General features: G+C 41.8%; 1 protein-coding gene across 1 annotated transcript in view; it reads right to left on the bottom strand.

Annotated features, from left to right (window-relative positions):
* LOC122664800 (exocyst complex component SEC6) overlaps positions 1 to 14,590 on the bottom strand; it is a 94,664-nt gene that overhangs the window by 51,435 nt on the left and 28,639 nt on the right. Inside the window, exons 9-11 of the mRNA XM_043860781.1 lie at positions 12,388 to 12,495; positions 12,059 to 12,197; positions 11,919 to 11,963 (exon numbers count right to left, since the gene is read on the bottom strand). Of these exons, the coding sequence (XP_043716716.1) occupies positions 11,919 to 11,963; positions 12,059 to 12,197; positions 12,388 to 12,495 (292 nt within the window). The remainder of the gene's footprint in view (positions 1 to 11,918; positions 11,964 to 12,058; positions 12,198 to 12,387; positions 12,496 to 14,590) is intronic.

A 14,590-nucleotide genomic window follows, 5' to 3' on the forward strand; every position in this document is an offset into this window, starting at 1 on the left:
CTACTACTACATCAGAATTCCTTAGTATCTTCTGAAATTTATCAGTGGCACTCTAGATTAGGTCACCCCCCCTTAAGCATCTTAACATCTTTATTTCCTACTTTGGTCAAACATTGTGATAAGACCGATTTCTTTTGTGAGGCTTGTGTTCTGGCCAAACAGACACGTTCAACTTATTCTATTTCTAATAAAAGGAGTTCTTCACTTTTTCACTTAGTACATTCTGATGTTTGGGGCCCCAGTCGTAAGACTTCGGTTTCTGGCCACCATTGGTTTGTCTCTTTTATTGATTGTCATTCTAGACACACATGGGTTTATCTTTTACACACCAAAAGTCAAGTTTTTTCTTGTTTTCAGCATTTCCATAACATGGTCAAAACTCAGTTCAATGCTCCGCTCAAAGTCTTGAGAAGTGATAATGGGACTGAGCATACAGAGGCTCAATTTCAGAAATACCTTGCTGATAATGGGATTGTTCATCAGACAAGTTGTGTTGATACCCCAGCCCAAAATGGTGTGGCTGAAAGGAAGAACCGACACTTGTTGGAAGTGGCCAGGGCGTTGATGTTTTCGCGCCATGTTCCCTCCCAATATTGGGGGGATGCTATTATTACTGCAACCTATCTTATTAATCAGTTGCCTTCCCGTGTTCTTGACTCCCGCAGTCCGGCCGATATTTTACATGGGAATTCCACCTTTGTGGTTCCTCCCAAAGTTTTCGGTTGTATGTGTTATGCCAGAGACACTAAACCTCATGGCAAATTTGATCCTCGTGGGTTAAGGTGTATTTTTTTGGGTTATTCTCCAACCCAGAAAGGTTATAAGTGTTACCACCCTCCTTCTCGTCGTACTTTGGTCAGTATGGATGTGGTCTTTCATGAAAGTCTTGCCTATTATCAGTCTACACATCTTCAGGGGGAGAATTCTGGTTCCAGTGAAGATGTGCTTGTGTTTCCTCCCCTTGAAATTCCTCCTTTAGCTGCTGCCCAACCTCCTACCACTGCTGCCCAGCCTCCTACCGCTGCTGTCCAGCCTCCTTTGGCTGCTGCCCAGCCTTCTTTGGCTGCTGTCCCTTCATATGTAGGGACTCCTTTACAGGGGGAGTATGTAGGAAATAATGGTAGTAATGATCATTGTCAAGGGGAGTTGACTCCAGTCCAGAGAACCATCAGTGAATTTCAGAAGAAAATTGACAACTCTAATATCATCACCTACAAGAGACACTCCAACATAGGGCAGCATCAATCCACTATGGCACCAATACCTATCCAATTGCCAACCCAGGAGTCAGATCCTCCTCCTCCTTGTGGTGAGACCTCTCCTTCCGATCTACCTATTGCTCATCGAAAAGGTACTAGGACTTGCACCCTGCATCCCATTTCTCGCTTTGTTTCTTATAGTTCTCTTTCTCCATCTTTTCGGGCATTTGTGTCCTCTCTTTCTTCTGTTCCTATTCCTAAAAACTGGAAGGAAGCATATACAAATGGAAAGTGGAAGGCAGCTATGTTGGAAGAAATGAGAGCTTTAGAAAAAAACAACACTTGGGATCTTGTAACCCTCCCTCCAGGAAAAAAACCAGTGGGATGTAAGTGGGTGTTTGTGGTCAAACAAAAGATTGATGGGTCTGTGGATCGGTATAAGGCACGTTTGGTGGCAAAGGACTTCACCCAAACATATGGGATTGACTATCAGGAGACTTTTACCCCTGTTGCAAAATTGAATACAGTTCGGGTTTTACTATCGTGTGCAGTTAATCTTGGATGGGATCTCCAACAGTTGGATGTGAAGAATGCCTTCCTAAATGGGGAACTTTGTGAGGAGGTATACATGGATATTCCACCAGGTTTTTCTTCTGACAATAATGAAGGCAAGGTGTGCAAATTGAAGCGAGCATTGTATGGGCTGAAGCAGTCACCTCGAGCATGGTTTGGTCGATTCCACAAGGCAATGACATCTGTTGGTTACAAGCAAAGTAATGCTGATCATACTCTCTTTATAAAGAGGGCTGGTGTGAAGCTCACTGTTCTTATAGCGTATGTGGATGACATTGTGGTTACACGCAATGATGGGGATGAGATCAGCGGGTTGAAGAGGTTTCTTGGGTAAGAATTCGAGATTAAAGATCTAGGGCCGCTACGGTACTTTCTTGGGATTGAGGTTGCCAGATCTTCTAAAGGCATCTTTCTCTCCCAAAGGAAGTATGTCCTAGACTTGTTGGCCGAAACTGATCTGTTAGGATGTGACCCTTCAGATACTCCTATGGAGGCTACTGTTCGTCTCAAAGAAAAGGAGGGTGAACCTGTTGATAAAGGCCGGTACCAACGCCTAGTGGGAAAGCTGATTTATCTCTCACACACTCTTCCAGATATTGCTGTTACTGTGAGTCAATTCATGCATGATCCCTATTCTTCTCACATGGAGGCTGTTCTTCGGATTCTCCACTACTTGAAGTCAGCTCCTGGAAAAGGCATTCTTCTGTCTCCTAATGGTAACCTACAGGCAGAGGCGTATACCGATGCTGACTGGGTTGGTTCTGCAGATCGGAAGTCTATCTCTGGGTACTGTTCTTTTGTAGGTGGCAATTTGGTCACTTGGCGTAGCAAGAAGCAGAATGTGGTGGCTCGTTCTAGTGCTGAAGCCGAGTTTCGGGCTATGGCACAAGGCATTTGTGAGTTACTTTGGTTGAAAGGCTTGCTACAAGATCTTGGTGTTCCTATTCATCTTCCCATGATGTTGTACTGTGATAACAAAGCTGCAATCAGCATTGCACACAACCCGGTACAGCATGATCGCACTAAACATGTTGAAGTGGACAGACATTTCATCAAGGAAAAGCTGGAAGAAGGGTTGATTTGTGTTCCCTTTGTGAAGTCTACTGATCAGTTCGATATCTTCACTAAGGGATTATCCGGGAAATTGTTCCATCCCATTCTAGTCAAGTTGGGCATGATTGATATATTTGCACCAACTTGAGGGGGAGTGTTAAATTATGTACACCAGAATACCATGGGGGTATTCTGGTCTTTTGGGTGTTTTATTTATTTTTTATTTATGTATTTATGAGCAAGGGTAGAAATGTAATTAGGGCTGTGACACTGTTCACATGAACAGTATCGTGAATACTGTTTCCCCTTGTAATCTCTTTTATTATTATTATAAATAGAGAGCTTGACTGATCTCATTGATCATTCAAGCAGTATTCCACAAACCTGTTTTGTTAACACAAATGAAACACATTTTATAATTTAACAAATGAAACCCATTTGGGGGTCTTCTTCCTCTTTGATGTCAACAGCGGAAGAGGTGGTGGTTGCAGCAGGAATTCCAGGTACATAGCTCCCAGCCTCCTCTTCTATGGTAGTGGTGGATGGTGGCAGCAGTGGCTGCCACTGCAACCTTTTAGTGGCAGCTGCTACGACGGCTTCTCTCCATTTTTTCTTCTTATTTTTCCATTTTCTGGTTTTTCTCCCTCATTTCCCCTCTTTTCCCTCTTGTTCCCCCCCCCCCCCCCCCAGCAGGAATTCCAGGTACGCAGCTCCCTGCCTCCTCTTCTATGGTAGTGGTGGATGGTGGCAGCAGTGGCTGCCACTGCAACCTTTTAGTGGCAGCTGCTACAACGGCTTCTCTCCATTTTTTGTTCTTATATTCCATTTTCTGGTTTTTCTCCCTCATTTCCCCTCTTTTCCGTCTTGTTCCCCCCCCCCCCAAAATTTCCTCCCACTTTTCCTCATTTTTTCCTTTCTTTTCCCAATATTTACTTTCCGGGCACCTTGAACAATATGGAGACCAGTCACCTAGGCGTTCAAGAACCGCCTTTTCTCCTAGTCAGCATCTAGATGACGCCTTGACAACAATGATAGGAATTAGGAATTGTTGGATCCCAACAACAAGAGACATTTGAGACTTTTAAGGAGGTGTTTTTTTTCTTGATAGGTAAATATGTTAGATTTCATAAATCAAAGGGGAAGATTACAACCAGAATATGATCATGTATAAATATAATGAGAATGATCCTTTTGAACAAGTAAAGAAAGATCAGGGGGGAATGTGAAGGATGTAGCAACATTTCTTGAGTGCCCGTGTTCTAAGATCTTTTACGCAAGAAACTAAAATAGTGTAGCGAACAGAAGTGTCCATCCTCCCAAAAAAAAAAAAATTTCCACCCACAGACACATGAGACTGACTTTGGACAAATTGTTCTTCTTTCTTTGAGCTACTAATTCTCTCCGTCTCTAAGTTTATACTCTAGTCTTCTCTACAATCAATTTCAAGCTCAGTAAATTAATTCAATTCTAATGACCATATAAGCAGCCCACACCGCTGTTTGGCCTTAGATATTTATTCAAGTGGCAGGATTTCAAAATCACTCATGCTGGTAAATTGCATCCTAATTAGGTACTACTCTGGCAAATGATATTCTGCCTTCACTTCTTAAAAAATATGAAATAACTCTAACACCTTGCTAGACCCTGAACTGTCATTCCTTTAATAAAATCACCTCATTCAGTACCCACTTTGTTTCTATATGAGAAGCAATACTATTTGGAAAACAAATGTTCATAGCATTAGATGGAACAACTAAGGGAACAGAAAACATTCTGACATCCCAACACATGTAACACAGATGCTATTTGCTTGTGATAAATTTTCCAGACGTAGAATAGGCACCTATCATATAGCATTTTATTTTTTGTACTTCATACCAAAACATATCAAGTAATATTGTCTTTGAATATCTAAAATACAATGTTGCAGGTCTCCCTGGAAGGAAAAAAAGCAGACATATTTTTGAAAGTGTACAGAAGCTAAGGGGCAAACTTATAAAGAAAGAAGTTGAAGTTCTATTTTCGGGCCTCAACTGATAAGAAATGTGTGCACATCTTTTCTGATTCTAGGATTGAGTAGTCTTAATCTATAGAGCAGAGTAGGTGAATTTGCATATCATTTAGGAATTGTTGACATACAAATAGTTGTCAAGGTGTCTTGGGGGCCACCTAGGCGTCCAGGGTCTTTCTTGGGTTCAAGGCGACAACACGCCCTGTTGACACTTGACAAGTTTAGATTGATTTATGCTTATTGTTTTGTTTTTTGATAAATATGCTTATATTATATCCTATGCTTTGTTTATTTTATGTTGGTTTTCCCATAATAGGTCATTACTACCATAATTATATCATGTCGCATTGATATATCATTACTAGCATAATTATATCATCAGAAAGGTGATCATTTACTGATGACGTGGTCAAACAAGGAAAAGTGAGACTTTGATGGAGACAATAATACAATGTGGAACGATATTTATGCTTGTATTAAGAAGGTTGTTAAAGATGTCCTAGGTGAATCTAATGGAAAACATCATTCCTCTAGGGAGATTTGGTGGTGGGATGATGAGTTTCAAGCCTCCATTACGGCTAAGAAAGCTAGTTTTAAGACATAGCAAAAGACTAAGAATGTAGGGGATCCAAAAAGGTGTAAATTTGACAAAAATGAAGCTAAGAAGATTGTGAGAAATGCAAGGGCGAAGAAATATGAAGATCTTTATAAAAAACTGAGCACAAAAGAAGGGGAAAAGCTATCTATAAGATAGCAAAAATGAAGGAAAGGAAGAGTAAATATTACGACCAAGTTAGATGTATTACAAGTGAAGATGGTAAAGTACTAATAAGAGATGAGGACAATAAAGAGAGATGGAATGATTATTTCTACAACCAACTAAATGCAGACATCTCGAGTAATAGTGTCGCAGAAGGCTGCATTACCCATCAAGACACCATGATGTAAATTGGCTGTCTAAAACCAGCGGCAGGTGTAGGGATTCTTCCCTATACCAGCATGAGTAGCAATAGTGTAGGTGTAGGGGAATCCCTATACCAGCAGCTAAAATCGTGGGCTGAGTTAGGATTTTTAATTTGTTATTTTTAAGTCAGTCTTTTATTGAGTTGTAATTCTAATTAGGATTCCTAGTGCACATTTGAATCCTAGTTAGAAGTCCTAGTTAGTATTCTCATTTCAGTTATGAGTCCTAGTTAAGTTTTGAGTCATAGTTAGAGTTTGAATTCTGTTCAGCCATAAGGCTATTTATATGTAAGAGCTCTTGAGAGCCTCCCACGATTTAATGAATGAAAATTTGCTTTGCAAAACAACACTGTCCTGAGATAGGCTGTGAGGGTGGGATGTCCAGGCTGAGATAGCCTTCACTGCCTTTCTCTCTCCATCGATCTGCATTCAAGTATTCAAGTTTCTCTTTTACCAAAAAAAAAAGTATACAAGTTTCTCAATTCTGCCATAGCCAAAAGTTGAAGATTTAAATTCAGTTGCTGGTTTTCTGCTACAAGGTTCAAGGATCCCTAAGCTAACAAGTAAGTCCATAACCCCATCTCCAAACCCTTCTTCTCCTAATCCTCTAAACCTAACCCTAGCATTCCCCATATCCGAAATTCATTCCCCAAACCCTAAACCCTGTCCAGCCCAATTCCCTCATCAAAATCTCATCTTTCCAGGTTCGATCTATTCCCCACACCATAAGGGAAACTTGATTCTGGTTTTAGCCCTAGGTGTCCACTTTTAACCCTAGATTTTTCTATATTCCATTTTCCCAAAACCCAGAAACCCAAACCCTAATTTAATATTCATCTTTGTTTACATACCCCACCTCCATAAAACATCTTAGGACCCTACCTTCAAATCCTAAATTCCATCTAACCCTAACCCTAATTTCAGAATTTCATCTATTTTAACCTAACCGATCCCTCCAACCCTTAGCAGATCCTGGTTATTGGTTCTAGTTGGTATTCCAGCCATCTAGGATTCCAGTACACCACATGTGCTAGGTATATACGAAAAGTAAGGGTAGCTGAAGTAAAAGAAGCTTTAAAGAAGATGAAAGTAGGCAAGGCACCAGGTCGAAATGGGGGTCCCAATAGTACCAGTTTACCTTGGCTAACCAAGTTGTTTAATAAGATTATGGGCACAAGGATAGTGCCAAATCAATGGAGGACAAGAATTGTGGTTCCAATTTATAAAAATAAAGGTGATATTCAGAGTTGTAATAACTATAGAGGCATAAAACTAATGAGTCATACTATGAAATTATGGGAAAGAATAATTGAAACTCACCTAAGACAAGACACTACTATTACGGAGAACCAATTTGGTTTTATGCCAGGAAGATCTACTACAGATGCTATTTACTTCCTAAGACTCATGGAAAGATTTAAAGATTGCAAGAAGGATCTCCATATGATCTTTGTTGTTGTTGTTGTTGTTGTCGTTGTTGTAGTTGTTGCTGTAATTGGGTTTGGGTTACATCAAGGATCAGCTTTAAGCCCTTATTTGTTTACGCTTATCATAATTGATTTAACCAAAGACATTCAAGATCAAGATCTTTGGTGTATTCTTTATGCTGATATTGTTTTCGTGGATGAGACAAAAGCAATGATTAACGCCAAGTTAGATTTATGGAGATCAACCCTGGAATTAAAAAGGTTTCAAGATAAGTAGTTACACTAGGTATCTAGACTCAATCAAAATAAAGAAGGTGATATAGAGGATGATGTTTCACAGAGAATTAAAATAAGATGGATGAAGTGGAGAGGTGTGTTTGGAGTGTTGTGTGATCGACGTATTCCTTTAAAGCTTAAAGGAAAATTTTATAGCACAATCATAAGACCGGTTATGATGTATGGTGCAGAATGCTGGGCAGCTAAGAGGCATCATATAAATACTCACTGTAGCGGAGATGAGGATGTTGAGATGGATGTGTGGCACAATTAGGAAGGATAAAGTAAGGAATGACCATATTAGAGCTGATGTGGGAGTAGTCCCGATACAGCACAAGCTACGAGAAAGTTGTTTGAGGTGGTATGGCCATGTTCAACGAAGATCTTGGGATGTGATTCAGATTGAAGGAACTAAAAGAGCAAGGGGGCAGGCCTAAAATCACCCTAGAAGAAGTGGTGAGGAAAGACATGCATAGCTTAGACCTTGTATCAAGTATAACCTCAAATCACAGAAAAATAGATTTCCACACTAAGCAAGAAAAACTTATTTCTTATAGGATTAATTTATCAGTAGCAAGCAACTTTGCTTTGTAACACAGAGAATCTTTGATTCGTGCTCTCCTGGTGTGAGAAGAAATCTGCTTCATCAGCCACGGTGATGGCCTGAAGCCTTTCCTCAATGTCCAACCTCCCTGGGTTGGTGCTGCCACTACCCAGGGCCTCCCCTCTCCCTGCCCTGAACCTAGACCTTGGTCCTCCCTCTTCTCACCCCAAAACCCCTCCTCCCGTGATGGCTTCCCCCCTTTACTTTGTCCCTCCCACCTTCATCAGTGGCTCCAAGGCAGCCCATTACGAAGCTGATCTCCTCTTTCATAAAGCTAAGAAATGGGATAACTGCCTAGTGGAGCACTTTATGGGAACCCGATCCCCCTACCCCCTTGTAAAAGCTTCTCTTTAAAGCAAATGGAAAACAAAGGGTCGTTTTGAAACATTTCTGCTAGACAATGGATTTTTTATCTTTAAGTTTGCTGAAGATGAAGACAAAAGGAGAGTTTTGGTTGCAGGTCCCTGGAATGTTGGAAGAAAACCCCTCTTTCTCCGGCAATGGATCCGTTATCTTCAGCTGCATCGTATCTTTCTCAGTTCTCTTCCGCTCTGGATCTCTCTCCCTAGGCTCCCTTTTCATTTCTGGCGTGAGGAGGGTCTTAGTGTGATTTGCTCGGTCCTTGGAAATCCTCTCTATTCCGATGGCAGAAGTGCAGAACAAAACTCCATGATCACCTCACCTTCGTCAGAATCTGTGTGGAAGTTCCAGCGGATTCTCCCCTGCCAACTTCCATCCTTATAGTTGATGATGAAGGGTTCTCCTTCAACCAGGCTGTTCACTATGACTAGACCCCCCCCCCCCCGGGCAATGCTTATCTTGCAAGGTCTTTGGTCATTTGACCGGAAAATGCCCTGATGCTGGGAGTAAAGCCATCGTTAAAGCTTTTTTTGCTCTGCCTTCTTCTATCGAAAGTCCCATCCTGGCCATGGAGCTAAGAAGACCTCTAGTCGAAGTCTCTGTTTCTCTTCCGGCAGCTTCTGAGCATTGCAACCCTAGTCGTGGCCGGAGAAGAAGTTGCCATCGGAGAACTAGCTGGAAGGATCTCCCGGCTTCGATCTCTCCCTGACGTCCTATTCCCTCTGAGCAAATGGTTCCCCCTGCTACCACAGGTTCAATCCGCTTCTCTCTCCTCCAGGCTGCCTCCCTCTGCAATGATGCAGCTTTCCCCTCCCCCAATGAGCTGGCCTCTTCCCTGCTTAACCATAAGTCCGGTCTTCTTCCTGCGCCAGTCTCCACTGGCCCTATGCCTGCTGACCACATGGAGCCTGTCGTCCCTCCGCAATCCTCCCCAAAGTCTCTCCCCTTACACCTCGGTATCTCCTCCTTTCTCAAATCAAAGACTAAGGGATTTTTATCCCCTAGGCCTTCTCTCTCTTCGATTCCCCTTTCAAATGTCGTGGTCCCCCCTTTATCCATTCCCTCTGTGACCTAGCCTAACTCCTATCCCTCATTGGCTGGCCCATCTGGTTCTAATGGGCCAGTTCCCTCTCCTTATCCTTTTCCTCTCTGTCCCAGCCCACCTCCTGTTCCTCTTAGGCTGGCCCATCTGGTAATAATGGGCTAGATCCCTCTTCTCTCTCAACCCTAAACTCTACCCGGCTTCCCCACCCTTCCGCCTTCCCGTCTTTTCACGTTTTCCGTCGCCGTAACCCGAGCTCCCCTCCTTTCCCTAAGAAGCATCCCTAGCTTTCTTACTCCCTGCCCAACCTGGAGTTGAATGCACCTTTCAATTTGGATATCAGAAATTTCGCTCTAAATGGTGAGCCTATTGACCCAGGTTAGTTGGCCTTCTTCGAGCCGGACTTGGTTCTTTGGATTGCCTAGCGAGTGTTTCTTTTTGCGCATTTTTTGGGTTGGGCTTTAGCCCTTTGTATTATCCCTGCTTTTTGGTAAGGCTTAGTGTGGCTTTTGCTTGTAACCTTCCCTCCCCCCCCCCCCCCCTTTTTTTTTCTTTCTCCCGTTGGTAATTGAATTATTTATTCATCCAGAAAAAAAAGTATAACCTCGAATAGTGCTGATTGGAGGGCAAGGATCCGTGCAGCCAACCCCATTTAGTTGGGGGATAAGGGCTGACTTGTTGTACAGTTGCACAGTTGCAGGCTTGCAGCAGCTATACGGTCCTCGTTTCTCCTCCAGGTTCTGGTTGTGTTCTTATTGATCTATGCAGTTAGATCTCTTTAAGTTCTTCCCTACATTAACAGGGGCTTCCCTTCATACTTGTTTTACATTTTCTTCCTTTTCCTTTTTGTTTTTCTTTCCCCTTTCACCAACCTTCCATGAACATTCCAATTTCCAACAATTTATAAGAAAAGGAAAAGAGAGAAGAAAATAAGAAGGGGATACAATTCCAACCTCAGGTTCAAGAATTTCAAAAAGAGACAGCAGAAGAACAAGAAAACAAGAAAATAAAATAAGAACATAATCATGGAAGCTCAAGCTCCTCAAAAAAAAGGGGGGGAAATTACGTATACACCCCCTGTACTTTGCCTAAAACATTAATAAACCCGAGGTTTTCAATAACCACCTTGTACACCCCCTCGATTTATAAAAAAACACAAAATTAACAGTCCGTTAAGAACTCAACGTTAAATGATGACGTGGGATATATTTTGGACATGAAATGACTCTTATACCCTTTCATGACACCCTTAACAAACCAATGACCATTGTCTTCTCCAAATCTGTCTTTGTTCTACCCAAAAAGCTTCAATCAAGCATAGGACCGTGTAATAAGGTAGCTCCGGCTGCAGATTCTCACACTTAGGGCAACGGACAACCCGAAATTTCGTTTCTTCCGCCATATCCAACAATCCGAAGGAAGAGAAAATGGGGAGACAAGTAGCAGAACTGCTACAGGAGCTCGGAGAGCCCAATTACCTTCTCTCCACGTTTTTAAATTGTTAGCGAGAATCTACCATTTTGTTTGTTTCAGGGATTTGCTGTCAGCCGCTTGTTCCATCAATCTAGGTCTCTGGCCTTAATTATCTGCTGCAATTTCCATCCAAACCTCAAGCTCCCCCTATGATTTCCCCTTTGGTGGGATCCTTTTTGACGGAACTCAAGGCAGGAGAGTTGTCCTACTGTTGTTGCTGTTGTTTTTGTTGTTGTTGTTGTGTCAATGGTTTCTCCTTCTACGGTTCTACCTTCCTCTTATAAAATCAAACTTATTATACTACCTTCCTCTCAAGGGTTCTCTTCAGTCTTCATTGTTTTGATCAACAGGGTCTCCTCCAATCTCATCGACATCCTCAGTTTGGTAGTCTTGATGCTCAGATTGCTTTTACTGAGTTTCCTTCAGTCTACATTTGATCAACTGGGTTACCTTCAGCACATGAAAGTGTGTTAGTAGAACCCTGTAGGAGGAGAGCGTGGCAATGAATCGGAAGATGCACATCAGACCACTCTCGAAAAAAGCAAAGCTGGGGGAATGCTAATGGGAAATCGCTGGCGGGAGAATGAGAGAAACTGAGAGGGGTCAGGGGGGAAGAGGAGAGAGTTGCAGAGCCGGAGAGGGAGAAGAAGGTCGATTGCCAGGGTAGGGGAGGAGACTCAGACACATGAGGGTATAAGTGTCACTTCAAGTCCAAATTATATCCCACGTCATCACTTAACAGTCAATTTCTAACGGACTGTAAATTTTGCATTGTTTTATAAATCGAGGGGCTGTACAATGTGGTTATTGGAAACCTCGGGTTTATTAATGTTTAAGGCAAAGTACAGGGGGTGTACACGTAATTTTCCCCCAAAAAAAACAGTTAAACAAGGCAAACTAGGAGAAATTTTGCAATCTGGACAACATTTTCACATACCGTTCGAGCTTCCTCTAAAGCAGCTTTTAGCTCTTGAAAAGCAAGCTGTATACACAAATTACCATAAGAAAAAAAAAAGTATGTAGAACTGGAATGTCAATATTTATGCTCCCTGCTAGCAGAAAATGTGAAAAAAGTACCTCCGTCAACAACTTGTTAAAACGTCCTTCAACTGTCTTTCTTATTTGCTCATAGCATTTATCCTTGTAACCTTTCCCCTGAACTTTCAACTTCTGCTGTGTTAAGTTTCTAGAAGAAGCTGTTTGACTTGTAACTTTTCTGCAGGTCATAGGGAACCATCGCAAACAAAATTAGTAACAAAACTGAATTAAGTTAATTCCATATGAATTGAAAGCACAGCTATATCAAGCAATCTGAAATAGCACTGTGAAGAACTAAAATGCAAACAGGTCAAAAAGCATCAGGTTGAATGTTAATATATGAAAGAATATTGCTCCAAACAAATTACTTGGCAGATCTACGAGGGTTGGTAACTGATGCCATGGCACCACCACCCTCTGCCTCCGCTGCCTCCTCAGCTAGTTGCTGATCAAGTGTTTCTTGCATTTCAACCACCCTGGAAGAAATAGAAAAGCAAAGAGGACATTGAGAGAAACTTGGAAGGATTAATTGAAACTATGGTAATAGAAAAAAAAAATGTAGCATAAATAACACCTAAAATTCGGCAATCAAGTCAAAGATCTGTCCATTAATAATAAAAGAACCGGTTTGGAGATAAGGAGCATTCATATCCAACAAACATCTGCATTTGCATTTCAAAAGCAACGCGATACAAACTTCAAAATCTGTTGGTTTGATATAAATATGCGCCCTTTATTGGCCATGTCTGTCCAATACGTATCGAATTAGGAAAAGTTAGCAAAAATAACCTCAGTTTGAGGCTGAAAAGAGAACGACACGAGAGAGATCAGTTCTCTCTTGGGGATCTCAAACTCCCGTCAGAACAGAATATCGATAACAATGAAGAAGAAAAACAGACAAGAAGAACAGGAAAGGAAGGAAGAGTTAATAGTAGAAGAGAAGAGGGAAGAAAGATCACAACTAAGAAGAAAGAAGAACAGAACTAGAAGGACAAAGGGAGATTAGTTCTGGAAATACAATCCCGTTTTCATAGCTCAATAGCACCAAAGCTCTTCAAAAAATTCACATTTCTTTATGCAAAACATGACTCTTAAAAGCTATTAAGTATCCTAAACTAACTCAAACACTTAACTACTAATCATGTGTACCAACTTCATCCCCACTTTATGAACTTATCATAAATTAAGCATTTTACTTCCTCTTCAAATCGTATTACCGAGAAGAAGTTGGAAGGGATTACAAATTTTTTACAGTGGAAGAAAATTGTTAGGTTAGTGTTGACTGGCCGTGATCAGCAACACCTCTTCAACACTAAGCCTGAGAATGACCCTTCGTGGGAGACAGTTGATGCTCATATCTTGGGACAGATGTTGAATTCTATGGATCACCAAATTGTGGATTTGGTAACACACATTGATACAGAGAAAGAGTTGTGGGAGTATCTTAATGTTTTGTATTCTGGACAAAACAATCTTTCCCGCATTTATGACTTGTCCCAAGAGTTCTACAGGGTTGATCGAAAGGGTCGTACTTTGACCCAATATTTTGCTGATTTTAAGAGAATGCATGAAGAGCTCAATTCCTTACTTCCTATCACTGCCAATGTGGAACAAAGAACGACTTGCTGTTATGGGTTTTTTGGGAGGCCTTGGGAAGGAATTTGACTCTGTCCGTTCCCAAATTCTTGGTGGTGACAAGGTAGCCACTTTGTCTGAAACTTTTTCCAAGGTTCTTCGTGTTTCTCGGGACGATACTACTGATGGTGATACTTCAGCCCTAGCTTCTTTCCCATCCAACCATGGGCCCAACAATGGGGCTGGTAGTGGTGGTGGTGGTGGTGGTGGTGGTGGTGGTGGTGGCCGTGGTCGTGGTAGTGGGGTTGGTTCTTCTAACAAGGCACCTACCTTGAGTACTCAAGGTAATTCTAATGTTTCTGGTGGTTCAGTGCGCACTTGCCATCATTGTGGTCGTCCAGGACATATCCAACGTTTCTGTTGGAAACTTCATGGCAAACCAAATCAGCAACAGTTTGCCAACTCTGCTACAGCTGATTCTCCTGTATCTCCACAGCCTGAAGGTAAGACTGTGAAGATGTCTGATGATGAATATGCCCATTATACACAGTTCCAGATTCCTCAGTCAGCCCAGCCTCCAACTGCAACCTTTGTTCAGACAGGTAATGCCACTGCATGCCTTTCGACTGTCTCTTCCCGTCCCTAGATTATTGATTCAGGGGCCTCCGAGCACATGACTGGTGTTTCAGGTATCCTTTCTTCTTTTCAGAAATCCTCTTCGAGTGTCACTTTAGCTAATGGTTCCTTGGCTAAAGCGACTGGTACTGGTACTGCCCATATTACGCCTTCTCTTTCTTTGTCTTCCGTTCTTTATGTACCTGATTTTCCTTTTAACCTTTTATCTGTTAGTCGGTTCATTAAAACTCATAACTGTTCTGTAACCTTTTCTTCTAACTCTTCTGTATTTCAGGATCTTTCGTCGAAGAGGATGATTGGTAGAGGTCATGCATCGGGGGGACTTTACATACTTGAGGACACTTCATCTGTGGCGTGTAC

This window comes from Telopea speciosissima, chromosome 6 (assembly GCF_018873765.1).
Source record: "Telopea speciosissima isolate NSW1024214 ecotype Mountain lineage chromosome 6, Tspe_v1, whole genome shotgun sequence".
Classification (NCBI taxonomy): Eukaryota; Viridiplantae; Streptophyta; class Magnoliopsida; order Proteales; family Proteaceae; genus Telopea; species Telopea speciosissima.